We start from the raw sequence: 25,373 nt of genomic DNA, 5'->3' as shown, positions 1-25,373 counted from the left end.
TCCGAACACCTCATGTGGGCATTGTTCCCCCTTTGAAGCTCCAACCCAAATGTAGCCATAAAACCTGACCTGAGATCCCCATAGAACATTTGAGTCCATGCTAGAACAAACATCCAAACTTCACTAATTGAGGATAGTGAAGGGGGACATAAACAGAGGGTAATAGGCAAGTAGAATTCCCATCTTCTAACTTTCGCCTCTCTCTTCACTTAACAATGAATTATAGTTTAGACAGAGTAAAATGAGTGTTTAAAAATAATAGAGCTTTAAAGTGCTAGGGAACATAGAATAGGAGATATTAATACTGAAGAAATAAGATAAAACATCTTATAGGAAGGGAGCATTGAAGCCCTATCATGAAAGAAAAAAGGATTCAGATAGAGATTGAAGGTGAGGGCATTTGAGGGTGACGAGGAAGAAATCCTAAGAGCAAAAAGTACACGACATGTTTGGAGGATGAAAAGCAGTATATGAAATAGGAGTATGGGGTCTCTAGTTGTGCATTGGGGCAAGGGAGCAATAAAACTTTTGGAATTGATTGGACAAGCTAATACACAATATGCAATATTTTCTTTAAAGATACATATCTATGTGATAAAATCTTTAAAAAAAAAACAACAAGAGAATTATACACACAAAATTCAGGATAGTAGTTGCCTTTTCTGGGAGAGGCGTGGAGATAAAATCAGGGAACACAGATAGCTTCAAAGAATTTAGTAATGATCTAGTTCTTAAGTTGTATAGTAGGTTAGTGGGTGACTTATTAGTATACTTCATAACTTAACAGCTATACTATATATGTATCAAATATTATATAAGAACTATAAATTTCTGTAACTGTTAAATTATGTGGAACTATACTATATTTTTAAGTAATCTTTTTTTTTTTTTGCATTTTAACATCTCTGAAATTGGGATATGTATTATCATCAGTGGTATCTTAGCATTGTGTCATGTTTTTTTTTTTGGCAGTGATTTTTCCTTCTTAGTGTTACATAAAATAATGGGGTGTCTTATAATCAATGGCATCTTAGATTCTGTGAAATGATATTCAAACTATAATATTTAAGATTAACATAAAGTCAGACAATTCTCATATTTGAAAAAATGAACTTCTTTGGGCCCTACATTTTGCATTGAAGAAGTTTCTTTTTTCAGATTAACAGATGTGGACTAAAAAGACATGTACAGAAGTGTTCATGGCAGCTTCATTCACAACATCCAAAAAATAAATAGCCTAAATGTCCATCAACAGGAGAATGGATAAATAAATTATGGTGTATTTCTTTAGCAGAATACCTTGCAGCAATAAAAATGATTGAACTGCTGATACATGCAACAACTTGGATCATTTCACAGATGTTGCATGAGTCAAAGAAGTCTGGCACAAAAGATCCATAATATTTAATCCATTTATATGAAGTTGAAGAACAGGAAGCTGAATTGATGGTGATAAAAATCAGAATAGTGTAGTTACTGTGTTGGACAAGGGACCATGTTAGAACCTTCTGGGGTGCTGGAAACATTCTGTATCTTGAGGTGGGTGTTAGTTGCATGTGTGCATACTCATGTAAAAATCCACTGATCATTACACCTAAAATTAGTACCCTTTGTGTATGTACTGCAAACATAGAGTATAAACAAAAGTGGGTTTGTGTTGCAGTATGAAGGGCAGTGGGGAGCCAACTGTGAGGAAATGTTCCCTTAATGTTACTTTATTTGTATGTGACACATTGCATGAAGGTTGTGTATTGTGTTTTCAGAAAATGTTATTATTCTTAGACTTACAAGAGTAAAGCTAAATATCGGTAGTTAAGGGAAGGATTGATCTTCTTTGAAAGAAGAAGTTGTCTCTGGTGTCCTGAAACTGAGCACGAGCCCCACGTATATGAGGACAGGGCTAACCTAGACTTATGTGGTATGCTTTGTTCAGTGAATGTAGCAGTTAGTGGTCTAATTTTTCCCTTTGGTTTACTCAGTCATGATTTATTTAGATTGATTCATTGACTCACATATTTCCTGAGTCACATATCTTCTGGGCACTCAGTATGACACTGGAATGCAGACAAGAAGACATGGCCCATGTCTTTGAAGAGCCCATAGTATAGGTCACATAATCTCAGTGAATAGTGGTTTAAAAGTGCTATGATTAATACAGATGAGAAAGTGACTAATGCTGAGGATGTAAGAGAGCGTTTCGCAGGAGAGGTGACATTTGAGCTGGATCTTAGAGGATAAATAGACTGCCTGGTAGAGAGTGGGGGGACTAGCATTTTAGGCACAGGAAGTAGGATATCCAAAGGATTGGCAGACCAGCAGCGTGCATGCTCGAGTGAGCTTCCTTAGTGCAGCTTCCTCTGCTGCCTCTCTTTGGCCTCTATTACTCACATGGCCTGCACACATTTAAGCCTTCCACCAATGCACTTTTAACCATTGCATTCCTTCCCTTCCTCCTGTTGTTTGCTCTGTTGCCTAGTGCGAGGGGTCTGCTTTGTTATCTTTGTCCAAGAGCTGAAACTTTATAGAACCTTTCTTCAGGTTTGAAATAGCCTGCCATTTCTTTATTGGAAGAATCCTCCTTTTAACATAAAAACCTCCTCAAATCTCACTTTTTATATGAAATCTATTGAGAAGTATTAATTGAGTGAGGCTGTGAGCTATTTCTAGTGTGTTTCCCTTATGTGATTTCTATTAAATGGCCAGATAAAAAAAAGAATGGAAAAGATTTTAAAATTAAATAATATAAACATTTGATTGCTTGTTATAATATGTGGTATATTTGAGTTTGTTCCATATAGAGTATGTAGCTTTGGTTATCCAGATCTCTGTGTTCAAAGCTCAGTGAAGCAATGGGTTTAACGGCATCTGTGCTGGCTTTGTAGTGCAAGTTGTTGCTGAGGAAGAGCTGGCAGTTGTATCTCTTCTGTGCAGAGTTGTTTGGAGAGTCCTTGACTGAGGCTAAACGCAGGGTAGGGCTGACTCTTCTGGCACTTGTGGCTTAGGCACCTGAGAGTGGAAGGTGTAGCACCTGCTTTATTGACTAGGTGACCTTCCCTAGAGAAGCCTCAGGATTCATCATGGTCAGAAAGCCACAGACAAGCTCACCAGGAGTGAATGCTCCTCTGAAGCAGAGAGGGATTTTCTGTTCTGGAATATATTCATTGAAGATTAGGAGCCTGTTACAGAGACAGATTTTTGTTTTCTCACACTGAGGGAGAGAAAAGAAGTTGAACAGTTTGCCATACATAGTAAGCATTCCATGAATGTTAGCTATTGTTATTATCAGTTGCTATCACATAAGTAAGCCCCCGTTGCACCTTAGATAGAGGATAATTTTGGATTACAATTTTCTTCATTACTTTAGTAAATATTTATTAAGCATCTATTTACTAGGTGTGGGGTATACATTAGTGGATAAACAGTCAAGGCTTTTGTCTTCATAGAACTTAGCATAATAGGGGAAATAGACAAACAGGTAAACAAGCAAATGTTACATTACAAATTATGATATGAGATATAAAGGATAAAAGCAGGAAATGTATTGAATGGTAGGGTGGACAGAGAAGGCCTTTCTGAGAAGGTGACATTAGATTTCGGCTTCATAAGTGAGAAGGACCTAGACATGCAATGATGTAGAACTGTAGGACTTGATGTTGGACATGGGTGTACAGGAGAGGGAGGGCTCAAGGGGGACTTTTTGATTTCTGGCTTGAGCCACTGGATGGATTGTGATACCACTCATAGAGAAGGGAGGACTGAGGAAGAATGATTTGGGTGAAGATTAGCAAGAGGGGCCTGGATGGGGATTGGAAGAGTAGTTTTATATGTATTTGGTTTGATATGCTTATAAAGTACATACATTGATTTTTCAGTTGGATATAGAAGTCTAAACTTAGAGGAGAGGTTTGGGCTGTGGATGTACATTTGGGAATCCTCAGCCTCTAGGTGCTGCTTAAAGTCATAGAAATGGATATGAATGCACAGAGAGAAAAGAGTGCCCAGGATAGATCTGTGAAGAATGCCAGCATTTACACGTCATTTAGAAGAGGAAGAGTAGAGACAAAGGAATGATCAGAGAGATAAGAGAATATCTGAAAATGCTTAAGGAAGCTGTGCTTTGAGAGCTTGGCCTCTAATACTCTGTGTCGCTGGCTTAGTCCTTCGTGTCAGTCAGTTGTGTGTACCGTTATCTTCTGAAAGGACGCGGGAGCACTTGATTCTACTAACTGTAGACTTTAAACTCCTTGGTCCAGGGAATGTGTTTGTTTTGATGATTACTGAAAGCTCCGTGTCTGGTGCATGGTAAAAGCCAGTGCTATCCCAGGATAGCAGCAGTGTTATTTCAAGGGTACAGCTATTTAAGTTTGCATGACTTTAAGAGGCTAAAGAATTTTTTTATGCTTTTTCTCACACAATCAGGTTTTCAAGCTAGAAATGCCCTTCTTCAGTCAAACCTTTCTCAAACTCAGCTAGCTACTATTTGGTGAGTTTGCCCGTTGATTATGATTTTTAACTATACATTCTCTGTTATACTGTTTCTGTAAAAGTTTGTGACTCAAAAACATTCCATAAAAGCGGTGATGTGAAAATTAATGCAAAGCTGTAAGCAAATAAAATTGCTTTGTAAAATGTTATCCTCGAGAATTTGGCATTTAATTATTTTACAAGTAAAACTTGTTTGCTTTTATATAATGCCTTCTATGGAGAATTAGAGAATATCTCATTTTTAATGTGGAGCTAAATGTGATTTGATGGGTGAATTAACCATGAACCAAGACAAGCCACCTTTTCAGAAGGAATATTTCCCTTTCCATTTCAACGTTTCTTCCCTCTCTTTTGTGATATGAAAATTAAGGGTAAAAATTAGCTCACTTTTCTGTGTGTATTTACTTTTCACTAAAATATGTTAACCCAGCTGTTCTACTGTCATTATTCTTGTTTTAAAAATAAAAAATTGAACTCTGCTGAAAATATTTTACTCTAAATAGACTTTACTTCTAAGTTGTGAATTTTCATATTTTCTTTAGGACTCTGGCTGACATTGATGGTGATGGGCAGCTAAAAGCTGAGGAGTTTATCCTTGCAATGCACCTCACTGATATGGCCAAAGCTGGACAGCCATTGCCACTGACTTTACCTCCGGAGCTTGTCCCTCCGTCTTTTAGGTGAGTGCCTCTGTAGATGAAGGGGTGTTGTTTTGATCATGTTTGGCAGACATGATTATTACTTTGGGATTTCCTGAGGCCTCTGCTCCAGTTTCGTGGAAAATCAGACATTTACATTGCCATTTGATTTTGGTATTTAATGAGTTACACTGAGAAGAGAGTAGATATTAGAAGTAGGTGTGTAATATAACTTTATGGTCGACCCTTCTTATCTGTGGTTCTGAATCTGAGGATTCAACCAACCACAGATCATGTAGTTCTGTATTACTTATTGAAAAAAAAATCCATGTATAAGTGGATCTGTGCAGTTCAAACCCAAGTTGTTCAAAGGGCAACTGAAAAAAAAAAAAAAAAAAAAAAAAAAAAAAAAGTAGGTGTGTATTTTCACCACATTATAGATAAGGAAACTGATGACTAAAGAGATTAAGAATAAATTTACCCAAGAATAGCAATTGGCTGAAGAACCATGATTTGAATCCACATCTCTCTGGCTTGATAATCCATATACTGCTGTACAGTATAATTATAGACCACACTATATTTTAAATATCTTTAATTACATTCTAAATATTAAATTGCTCTAGTCAGTGGTAGTCTATATAGTCTGGTCTAAAAATTCTCAGATCTCATGATGCTAAATTTATTTGTTGTTTGCTTTTCTTAGAGGAGGAAAGCAAATTGATTCCATTAACGGAACTCTGCCTTCATATCAGAAAATACAAGAAGAGGAACCTCAGAAAAAATTACCAGGTAACATCGAGTGTCCAAGTTGTATATTTATTGTGAGTTCTCTTAAATTTTACTGTGAAATATAAATGAATATTTAGAATTTTTAAATTCTGAATATTTTATATGCTGTACGAGAAACTGTTTGATGAATGGGATGGATTTCAACATCAGTAAAATTAAGATAGTCAAAACTGAGAGGAAGAGACAGGTATGTATATTTGGCAAGAATGTATGTATTAGGTGTCCTAGTTAAAGTGTTTCTCCCACTTTTGGAAAAATCATTACAGCAAGCTTTGTAACGAAATCTTGAGCTTTAAAAAAATGTTTTAAGTACTGGTTGAAAAAGTACACGTGTAGCTATTTTTAAATATTAAAAAGTTAATGACATATACCAAATGTAACAAATATATAGCCATACAACTTTGGTTATCCTTGAAGAAAATTCTGAGAAAAAAATTGAAAAGTATTTTCATTGGCAGGAATAGTAAAATTATTTTTCTCTTGGATGGACTCAAACTTAGAGATTTGTTTTCCAAAAATGAATATTCTTATGAGAAAGCAAGTATTTTACTGTGTGCATTTGAGTTACAATTATCCTTCGGAGAAGTACCCACAGGGAGATAGCAGTCACGTGACCACGAGGCGTGAGGACGCTGAGACTAGATTACAGGTTCAGTAGGCTTGATGTTGAGGAATGCTTACAATATACCTTACCTAGTTACGTTCGAGGACAAGCGGAAAGCCAACTACGAGCGGGGGAACGTGGAGCTGGAGAAGCGCCGCCAGGCCGTGATGGAGCAGCAGCAGAGGGAGGCGGAGCGCAAAGCCCAGAGGGAGAAGGAGGAGTGGGAACGGAAGCAGAGGGAGCTCCAAGAGCAGGAATGGAGGAAACAACTGGAATTCGAGAAACGCTTGGAGAAGCAGAGGGAACTGGAGAGACAGCGGGAGGAAGAAAGGAGAAAAGAGATAGGAAGACGAGAGGTTATTTTTTTTTTAAGTTGTCCTATTTCCCAGGAGAATCATTTCATTTAGTAAGTGGCTACATTTCATTGGATAAAAAAACGGTAATTTTTGCTGTGCTTTTCCTCAGCATCATTCCTTCATTCTTACCCCGTACGAATCGGAACCTTCCTTCTCCTGTGGCGAGATAGAGGGTCCTTGCTTGTGAGGGGTTTCAGGGCTGACAGCTGGTAGAGAAAGCATGGCTGCAGGTGATATCTCAATCAGTGCAAGATTGGCTGCAGAGCTGATCTGAGTGAGGAGCCAGAGGAAGAAGTCAGCGTGATCAGGTCATTAAACGAAAGTAAGCTTAGGATCCAGAGTAAAAGGCCAAGTAATTGGAGAGGCAGAAAGAAGAGAGTGCGGAGTTGAAGGCCTTGAGAGGGATCACGAGGGTGGGCTCGCGCAGGTCCTTGGGATAACTGGTGCTGTGTGGGGTCGCTGGGAGGCCTGGCTGTGTTTTCAGGGGCTGTGCGTGGACCACAGTAAATTACAGTGGCACTGAAATAAGGTAAATAAAATTTTTTTCTTCCCTGATAACAGAATAAAGGTACAGTCACTCCTACTAACATTTGCATTTATGAAGTCATCCTTTTGTTTATTAAGGGAAAAGTAACTACAGCAAGAGGATGGCCCTATGAAGCAATCAGAAAGTCTGGTGGATAAATTTGCTTTTGTGGAAGTCTTTAGTTTAGGCCCATTGATAAAACTAGGTTTGCCCAGTTACCCTTAGAAACTCAAGCCCACTAAGTGCTAAATGCTGCCTCATCTTTACTTTGTCATTCCATCAGTTTTTGAATGAGGCAAAATTTTAATTTAAAAACTAACTTTAATTCATTATTTTCAGGCAGCAAAACAGGAACTTGAAAGACAACGTCGTTTAGAATGGGAGAGAATTCGTAGACAGGAGCTTCTCAATCGAAGGAATAGAGAACAGGAAGAAATTGTCAGGTTAAACTCTCAAAAGAAAAGCCTTCATCTCGAGTTGGAAGCACTGGTAATGGCTATAGGTTTAAGTGAAATTTATCTGGATGATGCTTAGAGTTACCTGTTGAAAAATATTATTGTTTTTTAAATCTATCTCGTGAATATGTTATGTTTTAATGTAATTAAATAATCATTTTTCATATGTGCTTTTTAACAGTTTAGACAGTATAGTTTACGAAAAAAGGATAGTGACTCGAAATGCTGAGAATCATATTGTGGTCTTAGTTCAGATGTGGATAAACAAGGTACTCTTGGGCAAGACATCTCCCTTCTCTGGGCCTCACTTTGCGCGTCTATGAAATAAAAGTTTGTGCTGGTTCTGTGATTTTCAGTTTTCAAACTGGTCTCTGGAAGGTGGGCTACAGAGGGGTAACCGGAAGGTGGGAGAGGAGAGCCTAGGCGCTAGGACAGCGTCTCCTCTCCCCACTTCTTCTTCCCACATTTCACAACAGAGAATCACCACATTTATCTGCTGTACTTCTATTGGAGTTTTATCTAAAATTTGCTTGGAAAAAAGGATTCTACTGCTAAAAAGAAAAAATAATTGGAAACTGCTGACCTAAATGATCTCTTAGGATTCCTTTCAGTTCTAAAGGACTATGGTTGTTAACTAATATTGGCCATTATGCTCATCAGTTTTTACATATCAGATGTCAGAGTATCTGTTGAAAGACTTTGCTTGAAATGCAAAGTGAGAAGATAGAAAGGGTCTGAGTAAGGCATACTATTCTACTATGATCCTGTAATCACATAAGCCTGACCCGATAATACAGTAGGGTTTTGCAAAAAATGCATGTGTAGCTATGTAGTGGAGCCATATTTACATCTTGTTTAATTGTAGTCTAATGTTTTATTTGGTTGATGAATTGAATTACATTTTTTTAAAAAATCACAATATCTTTCGTCAGAAAGGTACTATTTTATGCCTTCAAATGAATAGGAAAGCATACCACAGTTGTTAATCATGCCATAGTACTACAAAACAGTCCTAAAAACTTGAACTTCTTTGTGTAGCTACTTGGGTATCTGTCTGAACCATTATATTGACTGTGTATTTTTCCTTAAAAATACAATGGGAGGAAACCTTTTGATTGTTTTTCCCCCAAGAACTGGGGTAACACACCAAGCAGTAGCATAGATTAATGTGCAGAGTCTGGAAAGGTCCAGGGCCTATACTTACATTTGCTGAAGATAACAACATGATATCCAGGGTGGACACAGCATATTCCCTTCAGTGTGTATTTCTCAAATATGAAACATACTTTTCAGTAAAAACTTTCATTATTGGTGATTTTTAATCAGGAGCCTCATTTTTCCTCACCCCACTGTATTTGCTAAGGCTGCCATAACAAAATACCACAGACCAGGTGGCAATTTTTATCACAGTTCTGGAGGCTGGAAGTCCAAGATCAAGGTGTCAGCATGTTCGATTTCTTCTGAGGCTTCTCTCCTTGGCTTGCAGATGGCTGCCTTTCGCCGTGTCCTCACGTGGTCTTTTCTCTGCCTGTGCATCTCTGCTGTCTCTTTTGTGTCTAAATGTTCTCTTCTTATAAGGAAGGACACCAGTCAGATTGGAGTAGGGCCCACCCATAAGACTTCATTTAATCTTAATTACCTCTTTAAATGTCCTGTCTCCAAATACAGTCATATTCTGAGGTTACTGAGGGTTAGGACTTCAACATATAAATTTTGGGGGACACAGTTCAGCTCATAACACCTCACCCTTCTTATTAGCTTCCATTGAGAATCTCTGCTGTTTTTTGTTCTGGTTTTTTTTTTTTTTTTTTTTCTCTTATTCTCAGAACAAGGGGAAAGGAATATTGGTATAGGAGAAGAGTAGTGTGGCCCCAAAAGGCCCTCCTGTACACTGTTTAATTAGAAGAATTAGATGGCAGCATTGAGGATAGAAATAGAAGTTCAGAGAAGGTAATGCTAATTGTCATATGCACACACTTATTCCTCCTTATTATTCTAAGAGATTATTTATATTTTAATATTATGAATTAGTGCCTAAATGCTGAGTTCAGAAAAAAAATTCAGTGTGTTATGTTTGTGCTTTCTCATCTTAACATAATAGGCTCTTACACTCACAGTGGTACGTTTCCTGCTAATAACGCTCTTGAGTTAACTTGGTTTTAGACATTTATCTTAGATGGAGTATAAATGATAAATGACATTTAGAATTTAAATAAAAATATTGTTCTCTTGATAGGAACATTTCCTATTAGCATTTTATGTTACCATATGTTTCTCTTCCTGTAGAATGGCAAACATCAGCAGATCTCAGGCAGACTTCAAGACGTCCGACTCAGGAAGCAAACTCAAAAGACTGAGCTGGAAGTTCTGGATAAGCAGTGTGACCTGGAAATTATGGAAATCAGGCAGCTTCAACAGGAACTTCAGGTAAGTCCTTTGCTGCTGAATTGTCCTTAAACATGAGCAGTTATTAATAATTCTTCCTAATAGAGTGGTTTTCACTTTTGGGGGCATGAACCGCTTTGAGCCTCTGGTAGACATTCTTCCTAAAGGCATGTAGATATACACAATCTTGTACAATATCAGGAATCTCGTGGACTACCTAAAACTGTGCTTAACATCTGGTTAAATTCTGCTTAATATTTATACGATATCTGGGCATTTACCACTTTGAGTTTTAAGTCTTTAATAAATAAATACATCATTTAATTCCATTTTAGTTTATCCATAAGTTGTAAGCAATTTACATATTATTCTACGTATTATTCCTATACTAAGTTTCAAGAGTGATTAAATCATGTTTTTACATTTTCAGAAAATTCTTAGACAACATTACAGAGTTTCTTTTTCTTTTTATAAGGAATATCAAAATAAGCTTATCTATTTGGTGCCAGAGAAGCAATTATTAAATGAAAGAATTAAAAATATGCAGCTCAGTAACACACCTGGTAAGTCTCTAAGGTTTGTTTTGCCTCTTTTATTCTTTTCTGAAGGTATCAGTTATATTCTGTTATGTTTTAAAATAGCATTATTCTGTTATAAATAACATTTTTTGTCTATAGTTAAAATTTTTTAAATAATGTGAAAAATATTACCTCATGTTGGAGCATTTTTAGCAATAAAACGTAAATAGAAATAAAATAACAGTTGTGGTCTGACTTCCTGTCTTGATACCATTTTTATTTATATATTTCAAATATCAATCAAATAAAATGTTACATTACAGTTAAACAAGACCTCAGTTTGGCTTGAACACAAGGCTATATGTGCATTTTGGCAAAATCCTGCACTAATTGTAAAGAACTGTTCGTGAGGGGACTTTTCTATGGAGCCAAACCTGTTGGATTCTAGGGTGATAGTGTACAGCAGTGATAGGCCTAAGCAGACTGGTATGCTCTTCCCAGACCTTTTATATCATCTAACTTTGTGATTCATGTAAAGAATTTTACCACCTTGGCCCTCTGACACCTGTGGAAGAAAATATTCCAGTGTAATTTATGAGAATATAATATTTCTCTTGATTCAAGTCTCAACCAGGAAACTGAAGAAAAAAAAAAATCTCTACACTGGATAGCATGCCAATAACAATGTAGCAGAAGAAAGATTTATTTAAAGAAAAGTAACTCTGCAAATGTGTTAGAACTAGCTAAAGTATCCTAAATGTCTCCCACTGAGTATCTGTCAGTTTTTTCATTCTAGGGCTCTTTATTACACTTCTGGTTTTTCAGGCGGGCCAGTAAATAGGTTCATCCCTCTTCTTTGCCCAAATTCTGAACAAATTAAGAAATAAGGCAAAGGAGCAAGACGTGAGAGACCAGAATATCACCTCATTATTAATAAAGCTGATGTTAGACAGCATGGCTTATCTGTGAGCAGTACAGCTGCCCCTGTAAGACACTGGGTGCACGAACAACATAGAATGCAGATTCCTGTAGGCAGTTCAACCTCAAGAAAGCAAGGGATAGGAAAGGTATAGGGCTGTGTACACCCGGGTCCTTACCTTGATCTCACCAAGTATTTAAGAGTTAGAAAGAAGCTGGGACTGTTGTTCTAGTAAAGGTGGTAAAGGTTCATATATAAAGTAAAGTAAACAACCTAAATATATATAGTATATTTATAGTATATAGTATAGTATATAAGTATATAGTATAGTATATAAGTATATAGTATAGTATATAAGGTTCATATATAAAGTAAAGTAAACAACCTAAATGGCAGTAAAGCTGGGACTGTTGTTCTAGTAAAGGTGGTAAAGGTTCATATATATATATATATATATATATATATATATATATATATATATATATATGGCAATTTAGGATTAGATAAAGTTGGCATTTAACATCAGTGGGGAAAGGATGGGCTTTCAATAGTTACTATCTCTTCATTAAGTGATTTGAGGGATAGTTGAAAGGGGGGTGAAGAAGCTGTTTACCTCACTCTCTGCAGATATAAATTCTAGGTAAAGTGGGAGGCTAAACATAAAATATAACTCTAGAAAAAAATGTTACAGAGGAAAACATTTTTATAATCTTGGTGTCAGAAAAGTCTCTTCAAACAATACATAGAGCTATGAAGGAAAATATTTAGTTTTTGATGAAATAAAAATGAAAAACTTTTTCATGATGAAAGATGTCATAAACAGTAAAAAAAAAAAAAAATTGAAATATGTATGATACAACAAGAATTTAGAGCTTATACAAGTCAGAAACTAAGACAAGCCAATAGGAGGAAAAAGCCAGCAAAGGTTGAGATGAGACAATTCAAGATGATGGCTGATAAATGTAAGTAGGTGGCCATATAAATAGATGTTTATTTGATTTCAGTAGTTGTCAAGAAAATACAAATTAAAATGACAATAAGTATTTTTTTTGCCAGTTAGCAAAAATGAAGAATGAGTGATACAATCTCCAAAATTTACAAGCAGCTCATGCAGCTCAATATCAAAAAAACAAACAACCCAATCCAAAAATGGGCAGAAGACCTAAATAGACATTTCTCCAAAGAAGATATACAGATTGCCAACAAACACATGAAGGGATGCTCAACATCACTAATATTAGAGAAATGCAAATCAAAACTACAATGAGGTATCACCTCACACCGGTCAGAATGGCCATCATCAAAAAATCTACAAACAATAAATGCTGGAGAGGGTGTGGAGAAAAGGGAACCCTCTTGCACTGTTGGTGGGAATGTAAATTGATACAGCCACTATGGAGAACAGTATGGAGGTTCCTTAAAAAACTAAAAATAAAATTACCATATGACCCAGCAATCCCACTACTGGGCATATACCCTGAGAAAACCATAATTCAAAAAGATACATGTACCACAATGTTCACTGCAGCTCTATTTACAATAGCCAGGACATGGAAGCAACCTAAGTGTCCATCGACAGATGAATGGATAAAGAAGATGTGGCACATATATACAATGGAATATTACTCAGCCATAAAAAGAAATTAAATTGAGTTATTTGTAGTGAAGTGGGTGGACGCAGAGTCTGTCATACAGAGTGAAGTAAGTCAGAAAGAGAAAAACAAATACCGTATGCTAACACATATATATGGAATCTAAAAAAAAATGGTTCTGAAGAACCTAGGGGCAGGACAGGAATAAAGACGCAGATGCAGATGTAGAGAATGGACTTGAGGACACAGGGAGGGGGAAGGGTAAGCTGGGACAAAGTGAGAGAGTGGCATGGACATATATACACTACCAAATGTAAAATAGATAGCTAGTGGGAAGCAGCCACATAGCACTGGGAGATCAGCTCGGTGCTTTGTGACCACCTAGAGGGATGGGATAGGGAGGTAGGGAGGGCGGGAGGGAGACGCAAGAGGGAGGAGTTATGGGGATATATGTATATGTATAGCTGATTCACTTTGTTGTAAAGCAGAAACTAACACAGCATTGTAAAGCAATTATACTCCAATAAAGATGTTAAAAAAGAAGAAAAATGAGTGATAGTATCTGGTGATAGGGATATGCAGAAACAGGTAATTTGGTGTCATTGTTACTGGTACAGCTTTTTGGAAGGGCAGTTTGGCAGTTTCTGTCCAAACTTAAAGTGTGCACATCCTTTTACGTAGCAATTCTTTCACCTCCTAGCCTTTTAAAATACTTCCATGTGTGCGTTAAAATGTACATACAAGTATGTTTATGGCAGCATTTTTATTTAATAGTAGAAAATCAGAAGCAACCTAAATGGCAATCAAAAAGGGAATAGTTACCTAAATTACGGAATAGCCATAATGTGGACTACCAGGGAGCAGTTTTAAAGAATGAACTAGATCTAGATGTCTTTAATGGTGAGATGTGTTATTAAATTTAAAACAAGTTGCTAAGCAGCGTAGACAGCGTGATCCCATTAAAGCCCCATGGAAATGCTGAATATGCACATATCAAGTACCTAAGAGGGCGGTAGGAGGTGAGATGAAGAGAGACTTTTTTACTTTTTACTCTATATGCTTCATTTTATTTGAATTTTGTACTAGATTTCTGTACTTTAAAAAATACAATAAAGTTTTAAAATATGTACAGTTGACCGTTGAACAACGTGGGTTCGAACTGCACAGGTCCACTTCTATGCAGATTTTTTTTCAATAAGTAAATACTACAGTACTACACAGATCCGTGGTTGTTGAATCCAAGGACTTAGAACTGTGGATATGGAGGAACTGCAACCACGTATGCTGAGGGCCAACTGCAAGTTATACTTGGATTTTCAGCTGAGCAGAGAGGGTCAGCCCTCCAATCCCCCTGAGTTGTTCAAGGGTCAGCTGTATTTAAATAGATGGTAAGATTGCTATCTTAATTTATTGAAATGTAGTCTGCATCATATATTTCCATCCAGTTTTTTCATCCTTGCCTAAATGTGTAAGAAAAGGTCATATAAAGTGAAGCTCTCTGTTCCTACCTCCTAAAATAATACCACTGAATGATCCAGTTAGTAATATTTGTTGAGTCCTTGTAGTGAATATTCCCCGATTCTTGGGAGCACTGAGAATAAATAGAAAGCTTCTTTAACAACAGGTGCTATTAATTGAGTATTTACTATGGGCCAGACTCTGTACTAATGGCTTTATGTCATCACCTCATATATGACGCCCATTGAATAGGAGAGCCTGCGGATGAGGTGGGTGAAGCACCTTGCCCAAAATGGAGCGTCACTTCAAGTTCTAGTACTTTTGAGTACAGAACCAATGCTTATAACATTTCCATATGAGGATCTTCCAAGATACCCGAAAAAGGGAAATGACTGCTGATTGTTTTTTCCCCTGAGTTGATCCACCTTATGTGTGTATAGCCTTTGGCTCTCTAGTTATACCAATTTGACCAGACAGTAAATGTTAATTACTGGTAATGACAGGAACTCCTACCAAATGTAAACTGTATGATGTTTGTATTTCAGACTTAGGAGTTGGTTTACTTCATAAAATATCATTAGAAAAGGAAGAATTATGCCAAAGACTTAAAGAACAATTAGATGCTCTTGAAAAAGAAACTGCATCTAAGCTATCAGAAATGGATTCGTTTAACAATCAACTAAAGGTATTTATCTTCTATTATATTCATTTTTAGTTAGCTGCCTTTTTACCTTCCCTATTTTGATTTAATTGAATGAATAACTGAAGCTATTATTGTTATATATAGTACATTTCATAATTTACTTTTATAATTTGAGCTATACCAGAATTGTAGGATTGTTTTTAATGTTCTCTGTGTATTGTAAACATTGAGTCGTGTAAATATATAATTTACCATAGTTTCCAGTTTTTGATGACTGTTTTTATTGGCATCTATACATTTAAAAAATAATTACCTTTGTCAGTATTAGGATTAGATTAGATTAGATTTGTCAGTATTAGATCTCAGCCAGAATGATCTTAGGCAAATTTGAAAATGGGAAATATGGAAAATTTTAAATAGTCCAGGTTGTAGAGGCTCTTTTAACACACTAAATTCTTTTTTTTTTTTTTTTTTTTTTTTTTACAATTTAATTAACCTTTGTGAAATAATGCCATAACCAATGAAATCCAAAGCATAATTTGGCACTAAAATTTTGCATGAAAAGTAGATTCATGATTCATTATTTGCTGCAGTGGCAGAACAGATGTCCAAAACGTATACCATATGCTTATCATTCTGTGCAGTGTTAGTTGTATACTGAAGCCATGCCCGTGAAAGAAAATATTAAAAGCTAGCAACCAGAGTAATGGCACATGATTAAAATTTGGGACTAGTTTCAGTTACTCCCTTGCTAATGAAGCATGAAGTTTTTAGAGCATAACGTATTACAAAGCTTTTCAGGCAGCTCTGTGTCTCTTCATGTGACTTTCATTTTGCTAACTTATTCAGAATAATGTTACACCAACCATAGAGTAAACAGAATGGTAAAAGAAACCATGGTGGCTTCCGTTAAGAAAGGGAAGTTTGAGGTGAATAATGTTAATAATACATTCCACCCAAGCATACATTCTGTAGAAAAAAAATTTAAAGAAGACTAAATAATTTGTCATTGATGGACAGACAAACCAGCCAAGTTATCTTCCCTACATTATTTTTTTAAAAATCTGTACCTAGTTTAATTGGCTTTTTATCTGCCTTATCTTACAGTGTGGGAATATGGATGACTCTCTTCTTCAGTGCCTTTTGTCTCTGCTAAGCTGTCTCAACAACCTCTTCCTCTTACTTAAGGTTATTTTCTAATATCTAGCTCCTTTTCTTTGAGTTACTTTACTGTTTTCTTTTTTAAAAAACTAGACTATTCTTTGCATTTGTCTAAATATCCTTGTTTGAAATAACATATACAGTATAGACATTTTTCTTTCTGCTTGCTGCTAAATATCCTTCTGCTGTCTCACTGCCTGTTTGAGTCTAATGCCAGGAATCAGTAGGGTTGCCCAGAGTAACCTTTCTCATGAGGAGCCCAAGACACTGAGAAATATTTCCTGGTTCCCGTACAGCATCCCTGTGAGTCGGGCTAACTGATGGGATGATTACTGATTCAATTCAAAGGGAAACTAAGGGAATGTGAGATTAAATTATTTACCCATATCACTGAAATTACTGTTTAAAATAAAACTTATACCTTTTGAAATTTCTTGCAAGGTTATGTCATGTATATGTCAGGCTGCTTCCTAATACTGCTATAAGGAAAAATCTTAAAGAACCAATAATGCAGGTGCAGCTTTAGTTTTGTCTAGTTACCAGGCCTCATATTTAGATATGCTTGCACCACAGATAAAAATGTTTAAATCATATTTATAAATAAGTAGTTCACTTTGTCATGTATAGATAGCACAAAGAATATTTAAAACATTCAGTGAATTCCTATTTTGATTTAGTTTAAAGAAAGTTGCTTTATATTTACCACTTGCTGACCCTAGTAGATTTTCGACTGTATTCTACTCAGTACTAAAATGGATGGCAATAGGGCAATTACATATATATACGCAATGAGGACAGGAACATAAGTAGAGGTCATTTGTTACCTAAGCAAAGGTAGGGCAGTTGGAAAGATGGTATCATCCTTTCCTTTATGGTTATAGCATGAATGGCCAGATTATCTGGTCTTAGAACTTTTGCTGCAGATCACACAGAAATGTAAACCTAAGTTTCTTCACGTATACAGTGCAGTTTGATGATATTTGTGGACTGTACTCACACACAGAAGTCTGATTCTTCGAGTTAGCATTTGATTCTCCACAGGCTAGCAGATTATTTTTGTCTCTTGTTTTTCTTTCTTCCTTCTGCTTCCTGCCTTCCAACCTTTCACTGCTTGTTGAGGTTTCATCAGAGGCAATTTAGGAATGTAAAAGGGAATGAAACCTATACTGTCAGAGTGGTCAGGAGACCGACTATTGTTGCAGAAAGCAAGAAAAGAGGCTTTCTGTGGTCATTGGAAATGATACAGAGCAGTCAGTTAACTTAGTACTGAAAAGTATCCATTGAATTGTCAACAAGGAGACCTTTGAAGACCTTGCTGAAAGTGCCATCTCAGTTGAGTGACCAGCAGAGGCTGGATTGCGGCAGATCAGGAATGAATGGGAGCTGAGGAGGGGTGGAGTGCGTGTGAACAGCTCTTTAGGAGAGTGAAAAGAGAGCATGAGGAAAACTTTGTTTAAGAAAGATGACAAAGGATACAAAGTTTCAGTTATGCAAGAGGGATAAATTGTGAAATCTACTGCACAGCATGGTGACTATAGTTAGAAAATTTCAACTCTACAATACAGTATTGTTAAGAGTATATATCTTAAATATTCTCACCACAGAAAGAAAGAGAGGAAGGAAGGAAGGAAGGGAGGGAGAGAAGAGAGAGAGGGAGAGAGAGACCGACGGAGGGGGGAAGAGAAGGAGCGGGGGGAAGGAGGGAATGGTAACTATATGAGGAAATGAATATGTTAATTAGCTTGATTACGGTGATCATTTCACAGTATATATGTGTATTGAAGCAGCAAATTGTATACCTTAAATATATACAGTTTTATTTATTTATTTATGGCTGTGTTGGGTCTTCGTTTCTGTGCGAGGGCCCTCTCCAGCCGCGGCAAGCGGGGGCCACTCCTCATCGCGGCCTCTCCCGCCACGGAGCACAGGCTCCAGACGCGCAAGCTCAGCAATCGCGGCACGCGGGATCCTCCCAGACCAGGGCCCGAACCCGTGTCCCCTGCATTGGCAGGCAGGCTGGCTCTCAACCACTGCGCCACCAGGGAAGCCCTATATACAGTTTTTATTTACCAATTATACTTCAATAAAGTTGAAAAATAAAAGAATAATTAGGACCACCCTTGAAAGTGGTATCACCTTTTTGTGCAGCATATGGATACATGAGGAATGGATAGTTTCTGTTAGGACAGAAGAATGGAAATGGAGAAAATTAAGCTTTTTAGGTAACTAACCTTATCCATCTCAATGTCTTAAAGATGATTGCCAAGCTCAAGACAAATATTTCGTTGCTGAATTCCCAGCACCTAGAACAGTGCATGGAACATCATGTGTGGCAATACATACTTGTCGAATGAATGAATGGTTTTGAATGTTCTCAGTCAGAAAAATATACAGCATTTAGAGTTAGTATTGGTATATAGAGTTGATGAGAAAAAAGTAGAAAGAAATTAGTCAAAAAACAGCAGAAAACCATGTTTCCCTGGTTTTAGGAAAACTTCTGATTCCATGTAATTTATTCTTTTAAGTAAAGGCTATTTTTTAAATTCAAAAAAAGGAAGAAAGAAAAGAAAGACAAGAGTTAAAGTAGAAGAGAGAGGAAGGGAAGGAGGAGGAAAGTGAGAGATTGAGACTGACTGTATAAAATAGTGATAATTGATAGAGCAAAGTCCCAAGGAAGCAGATTAAGATATAATCTGGAGCATAGATTGAAGGACAAGAGAAAAAGAATACTTCCAGTGTAGCCATATGGGAATAAGATAGGTGTGAAGTCGGTTAAATTTGTTGGTGGAGAGTAGGAAGTTGATAGCTTCAAAACCTAAAATCAGAAGCAAGTTGGATCATTACAAGGAGTCTTCATGGGTGGTTGAGGACATGGAATAACTCAAACTAGGCTAGAAGGAGATGGATACAGATGCAGGAAGTTTTATTGCTTTTGAGATGGAAAGATGAGGGAGTTCCAGTCTGGCTTAATGAGGCAAGATTATTGGCTGGTAGTGAAAAGAATGAATGGAAGATTGGGAAATTTCAGGAGTAAAAAGTAGGCATGAAATACACATCTTAGTGGGGGTGGGGAGTGCAAGCTTAGTAGAGGAAAACAGTAGGTGTCCTGAGCAATGTTGAATGCCTATTTGAAGTTGGAGTTCATGAATTTAAATTGAAAACAGCAGTCCTAATTGTGTCTTTTTTTTTTTTCTCCACCGAAGTTCAGCTGTTTATGTGTAAGCATGGAAAAGGATGATTACATAGGTTAATAGATTCATACGGGTTTGAGGTTTTAATAGACATGGGCAGAGAGGGAGGAACGAGGGAGTTAGAGATCTTAACACAGTAATTGTGATAAACATGAACTCAAATATGTAGTGGACGTGAAGGGATATGAAGAGAGGAAGGGGTGCTGATGAAAAAAGAGAGGATGATAGGGTCAACAGAATGGAGGTCTCAGTGAGGTTGGAAACCTGTTGAAATGGATGTACCATATATAAGAAAAGCTTGAAGAATAAGAACTTATGTTTGGAAAATGGGATACTGATCAGTGGTAGTTCTCTTTGTGATGATGACGAGATTCAGGGTATAATAATGCAAATGAGGAATTAAATGGAGTAAAAAAAAAAAGTCATTGTTGAGGAGATCAGTTGTTTTGCTTTTTCTTTTTTTAGTCAAAATGGGAAGTTTTATTTTTGATGGATTTTATCACAATAGAAAGTTATAATCCTCCTACTGTGATGCTTTTAAACTTTATAACCTTCTTAAACCGTATACACTTTATTATAATTATGTTTTATAAAACTACCTATACAGAAAATCTAATGTCAAATACTTAACATTTGCATAAATCCTATTTGTGTTTTTCAATATTTTTTTCAATAATTCTGAGGCAGGAAAGGAACAATGCCAAGGGATAATTAAGCCTTCTTATCTGTATAATATTCACTTGGAAAATTTTCCTCCAGTGTGCTGAAATATATGTTTAGCCCCAAGAATGAACATTGAGAATGCTTTTGAATTCATAGTTTCTGGTCACTTAGAGTGACTTAGCAGAGCTGCTCAAGTCCTATCAGGACCCTGGACACCAGTTCTTACAGTTTTCAACTCAGCATCAAATAAACCACATGTTCTTAGTTGTTACTTGACTCTGATATTTCCCAGGTTACTATTTCAACCCCTACCTTTCTTTTTTTTTTTAGTATAATTGCTTTACAATGGAGTGTTAGTTTCTGCTGTATAACAACATGAATCAGCTATACATATACATATATCCCCATTTCTCCTCCGTCTTGCGTCTCCCTCCCACCCTCCCTATCCCACCCCTCTTGGTGGACACAAAGCACCAAGCGAATCTCCCTGTGCCATGCGGCTGCTTCCCACTAGCTATCTGTTTTACATTTGGTAGTGTATATATGTCCATGCCACTCTCTCACTTCATCCAGGCTTACACTTCCCCCTCCCCGTGTTTGAGGAGATCAGTCTGAGTTGAGGTTTTGATGGGGTCATCTACGTTGATGTCAAAGACTGGAAGAATAATGAAAATGAGTGGATGAGGATCAGTGACCAGGTGATCCATAGATGACAATAAAGAGGAAGGGGAGGGTGGTACTGCTGGATGTTATTCTGAGCCTCAGAAAAAGATGGAGTTTGTAAGAGTGAGAAGAAATAATCATCTAGAAATGGCAATGAAGAGCAAAGAAAATACTCAGGCCAGAAACTGGTAAACCATCCTCAACCAAGCAGTCAAATTTAACATTACCCAAATGGCAGAAGCTGACATTATGTGTCTCCTGATATGATGCACTGAAAAAGACACATCACTTCTGTACTATTTTTGCCAAAAATATTTCATCCATGTAAGTGTAAGGAAATAATTAGACAAACTCAAATTGTGGTTTGGTCTGTAAAATAGCTGACTAACCCACACTCTAAAAATGTGAATCTCATAAAAGATGGAGGAAATCTTCTCACAATGACGAAATGAAGTGTATGGTCCTTGATTGGATTATGGAGCCAAAAAAAAAAAAGCTGTCATTAAGGATAATATTTACACTATTGGGAGGGAACATCTTTTGAATATGAATTCTGTATTAAGATTATTATGTCACTGTCAAATTTCTTTAGTTTGGTACTGACGTTGACACCGTAGTTACGTAGAATAATGATGAAGTTCTAGGGGTGAAAGCATCAGCGTCTTCAACTTAGTCAAATTTTTTGTAGATCTGAAAGTTTTCAAAATAAAAACTTGGAGAAAAATTGAGTTGCAAAATGTTGTCAAATGTTTATGAAAATGAAAAGAATAAGTATATTTTTAAATTATAACAAGCACTGGAAAATGGAGAGGAGATGGGGGATAGTGTAAATGAGCAGATTCCCCATATTCCATATCAGAAGTCAATAACTATTTTCTAATTCATAAATCAAGATACACTAATAATAGTCAGGATTTATTAAAGGCTTTATCTGTGACTGGCACTGTTCTAAATGTTTTACTTATATTAATTTATTTAATCCTTAATATTAACCCGATGAGGTAGGTTCTATTATTTGTTCACATTTCACATAGGAGTAAATTAAGTTGCCCAGGGTCACACAGGTAGCAAGCAGAAATTCAACCCAGAGAGTCAGGATTTGACCTTAAATGGTTATATTTTTTTTTAAAAAGATGAAAATTTATAAGCTAAGTGTTCAACTTAAGAAACTAGAAAAAGACTAGCGTAATAAAGGGAAAAAAGTAGAAGGAAATTAGTGAAACAGAACACAGATATTTAATACAGAGAATCAAGAAAGCCAAAGTTTGGCTCTCTTTATAGATTAATAAAATTAACAAACCTGTGGCAAGACTTAATTTAAAAACAAAAATAAAGGAGTGAAAAGGAACTATAACTAAACACATTGCAAACAATAAAAGAGAAGGGACTATTATGAAAAATTTTGCACATAAATATGAAAACATAGGTGAAATGAACAAATCAGAATTTGCTGAAACTGGCTCAAGAAAAATAAAATATTTAGGTAGCTCTATTGTCACAAAATATTTTAATTCCATAGTTTAAAATCTTCCCTAAAAGAGAATCCAGACCCAGAATTTTACTGAAGGAATAAATAACTCCAGTCTTATACATCTGTTTCAAAATGTAGAAGAGGGAATATTCCCAACTTATTGTATGAAACTATCATAAACCTCAAATTTTGATAAGAATAGTATAAGAAAGGATCATTATAGACCAATTTAGCATAGAGGCAAAAATTCTAAAGAATATTGAAAAGTTGAATATGGAAATTTATAAGAAGGATACTCCATTATGACCAAGTTGGATTTATCTTAGCCATGCAAAGATGATTTGACATATAAAACTGTTGACTGTAATTTGCCATATAAACAGATTAAAGGAGAAAAATAGGATGCTCATCTCACTAAATGCAGAAAAGGTATTTGATAAAATTTAACATCTATTCATGATTACAAAATGAAAAAGTTATTAGCGTATTAGGAATGGAAGAGAACTTCCTTAACCTGAAAAGAATGATCTATTATTCCGTTAAGATGGAGTACAGTTCTGTTCGTAAGTGCAGATTGTTTACTTCTTTTCAGTTAACTGATAGATTTTTTTTTTTAATTGAAGTATAGTTGATTTACAATGTTGTGTTAATTTCTGCTGTACAGCAAAGTGATAGTTAACTGATAGATTTAACCAGGACCTCCTGGAAGCATGACTTAACTCAGAGGAGTGAGTCTAATGATAAGAATTTCTAGGATCGTTGTAAGTCAGGCAGAGGAAATGTTTTTGGGAAGCCCTGTGGTGCTCTTCAAATCTTATTAATATGCATAGTCTATGGTTTATGTATTTTCATTCATCCAGTAAATACTAATTAAATAACTACACTGTACCAGGCTCTCTCTTGTGTGGGGATACCTTGATGAAAGACAGTCCTGTTGTCAAGAAACTCACTCCAGTGGAGACAGTCATACAGTCAGAAGACCCTGCCTGTGATAGGGGAATGCACAGAACGTCTTGGGGAGCACAAGGAAGCTCGTTAACTCACACATTGGAGGAATGGGCTAATGAAGGAAGACTTGGAACAGTATTTTAAAGGACAAGTTAGGGGGCTAACCTTACAGCCATATTAAGATCAGACATTAGTTTGGCTCCTCTTTACTCTTCGTTTTAAACTTATAATTCTATTTATGACTTCAGCCAATAATATAGCTAATATTTATTGAGGACTTACTGTGTGCCCTGCACCATTGTAAGCGCTTTATGTGTATTAACCCATTCAGTCCTCATAGCAGTGTTGTGAGGCATGTACTATAATTAACCCCATTTTACAGATGAGGAGACTGTTAAGTAACTTTCCTAAGATTACTCAGCTAGTCACAGACAGAGCCTGATTCAGACCTTGGCATTCTTATTCCAGACCCATGCTCCATGAGTCCTTATCACTAAACCACACCGCTTCTCCACAGATTGTAACCATTGTAGTCTTCTGCTTTTCAATATAGTTGTTTGTGGAGTTTTTTTTTAACGATTTTTTTGATGTGGACCATTTTTAAAGTCTTTACTGATTTGTTACAATATGGCTTCTGTTTTATGTTTTGGTTTTTTGGCCGCGAGGCATGTGGGATCTTAGCTCCCTGACCAGGGATCGAACCCTCACCCCCTGCATTGGAAGGCAAAGTCTTAACCACTGGACCGCCAGGGAAGTCCCGTCAATAGAGTTTAGAGAAAGGTGCAACAAAGAGAACTACAGAAGCTGAGATCTGTGAAAACTTTTCTATGAATGTAGTATTTGTATTCTTGTTGTCTTAAGCTGCAAGTCTTGATCTTAGACATTTTGGACATAGTCTCTGGATACCACATTTACTCAGATTAGATCTACCATTTCAATCAAGTTAAAAGGGTTCACCTATAAAATATTTTTATTCCTGAAAAGAAGTAGAGCTTAGGTCGTTTTCGTTTGTTTGTTTGTGGTTTGGAGTTTTGTTTTTGTGTGTAGATAGATGCCCCAAGACATCTTTTACCAAAAAATTCTATCTAAATGTCGAAGCTCCCACCTTTGCCATGAGGTCTCTTTTGTTTATTTCAGGTTTTTGTGGGAGTTTCTTAGTTTTTTGGGTTTTTTTTTCCTCTTCCTTATCCCAGGCTTTTTCTACTCCCTTGTTCAGGATTCTATAGATTCCAAGTAAAAGAAATTCAGTTCAAAATAGTTAAGCTGAAAAGAGTGGTTATTGCAAGAGTACTAAGACCACTGACTGAATCAGTAGACGGGGCAGTTCCTAGACACAGGAATGAAGTTGGAGATTTGGTTCCCCCAGCACTCCCTCTCTCTCCAGCTCTATCTCTAATCTTTGCTTCTCTCTTTCCTGTTTTGACTTCATTCCTACCCCTGCTGGCCTCACTAGGAAGTGGGGCAGCTCCAGGTGTACCTTATCCCATTTTAATGAGTTTAGTGAAGGAAAGACTTCTTTCTCCCCTCTTCAATATATCTGAATCCCGGGAAGGGATTGTGGCCCAGCCTGGATCATGTGCACATCCTTTGAACCAGTCATTCTTGCCAGGGAGGTGAGGTGCTGTGATTGTTTAGATAAGTGACCACACTTGGGTGGGAGTGGGAGGAGCACTGAATCTGACAGACTCATCAAAACCACATAGAAGGGTGGGATTGGGGGGTAAATCAGCTTCCCAAAAGGAGGAAGGGTGCTGTTAGCAGAAGAGGGAAAGGAAATGCTGAACAGATAATCACAAGTTTCTGCGAAGACACTTATCTATATCCCAGATTTTGGCAATTTACTTTGAGACAAGAACTATAGACTTGGGAGTCAGACGGCCTTGGGTTGGATCGCTGTGAATCTTC

The 25,373-nt window shown here is 36.7% G+C and overlaps 1 protein-coding gene across 4 annotated transcripts in view; it reads left to right on the top strand.

Annotated features, from left to right (window-relative positions):
- Window positions 1–25,373, top strand: part of ITSN2 (intersectin 2) — a 160,032-nt gene that overhangs the window by 53,441 nt on the left and 81,218 nt on the right. For all 4 annotated transcript variants that reach the window (XM_068563921.1, XM_068563920.1, XM_068563922.1 and 1 more), the window contains exons 9-16: window positions 4,420–4,483; window positions 5,028–5,165; window positions 5,830–5,915; window positions 6,613–6,875; window positions 7,741–7,890; window positions 10,143–10,283; window positions 10,717–10,804; window positions 15,274–15,413. In XM_068563921.1, coding sequence (XP_068420022.1) covers window positions 4,420–4,483; window positions 5,028–5,165; window positions 5,830–5,915; window positions 6,613–6,875; window positions 7,741–7,890; window positions 10,143–10,283; window positions 10,717–10,804; window positions 15,274–15,413 — 1,070 coding nt within the window. The remainder of the gene's footprint in view (window positions 1–4,419; window positions 4,484–5,027; window positions 5,166–5,829; window positions 5,916–6,612; window positions 6,876–7,740; window positions 7,891–10,142; window positions 10,284–10,716; window positions 10,805–15,273; window positions 15,414–25,373) is intronic.

The sequence above is a fragment of the Eschrichtius robustus genome, chromosome 15, assembly GCF_028021215.1.
Source record: "Eschrichtius robustus isolate mEscRob2 chromosome 15, mEscRob2.pri, whole genome shotgun sequence".
NCBI lineage: Eukaryota > Metazoa > Chordata > Mammalia > Artiodactyla > Eschrichtiidae > Eschrichtius > Eschrichtius robustus.
This window is presented reverse-complemented; position numbering and strand designations above follow the sequence as displayed.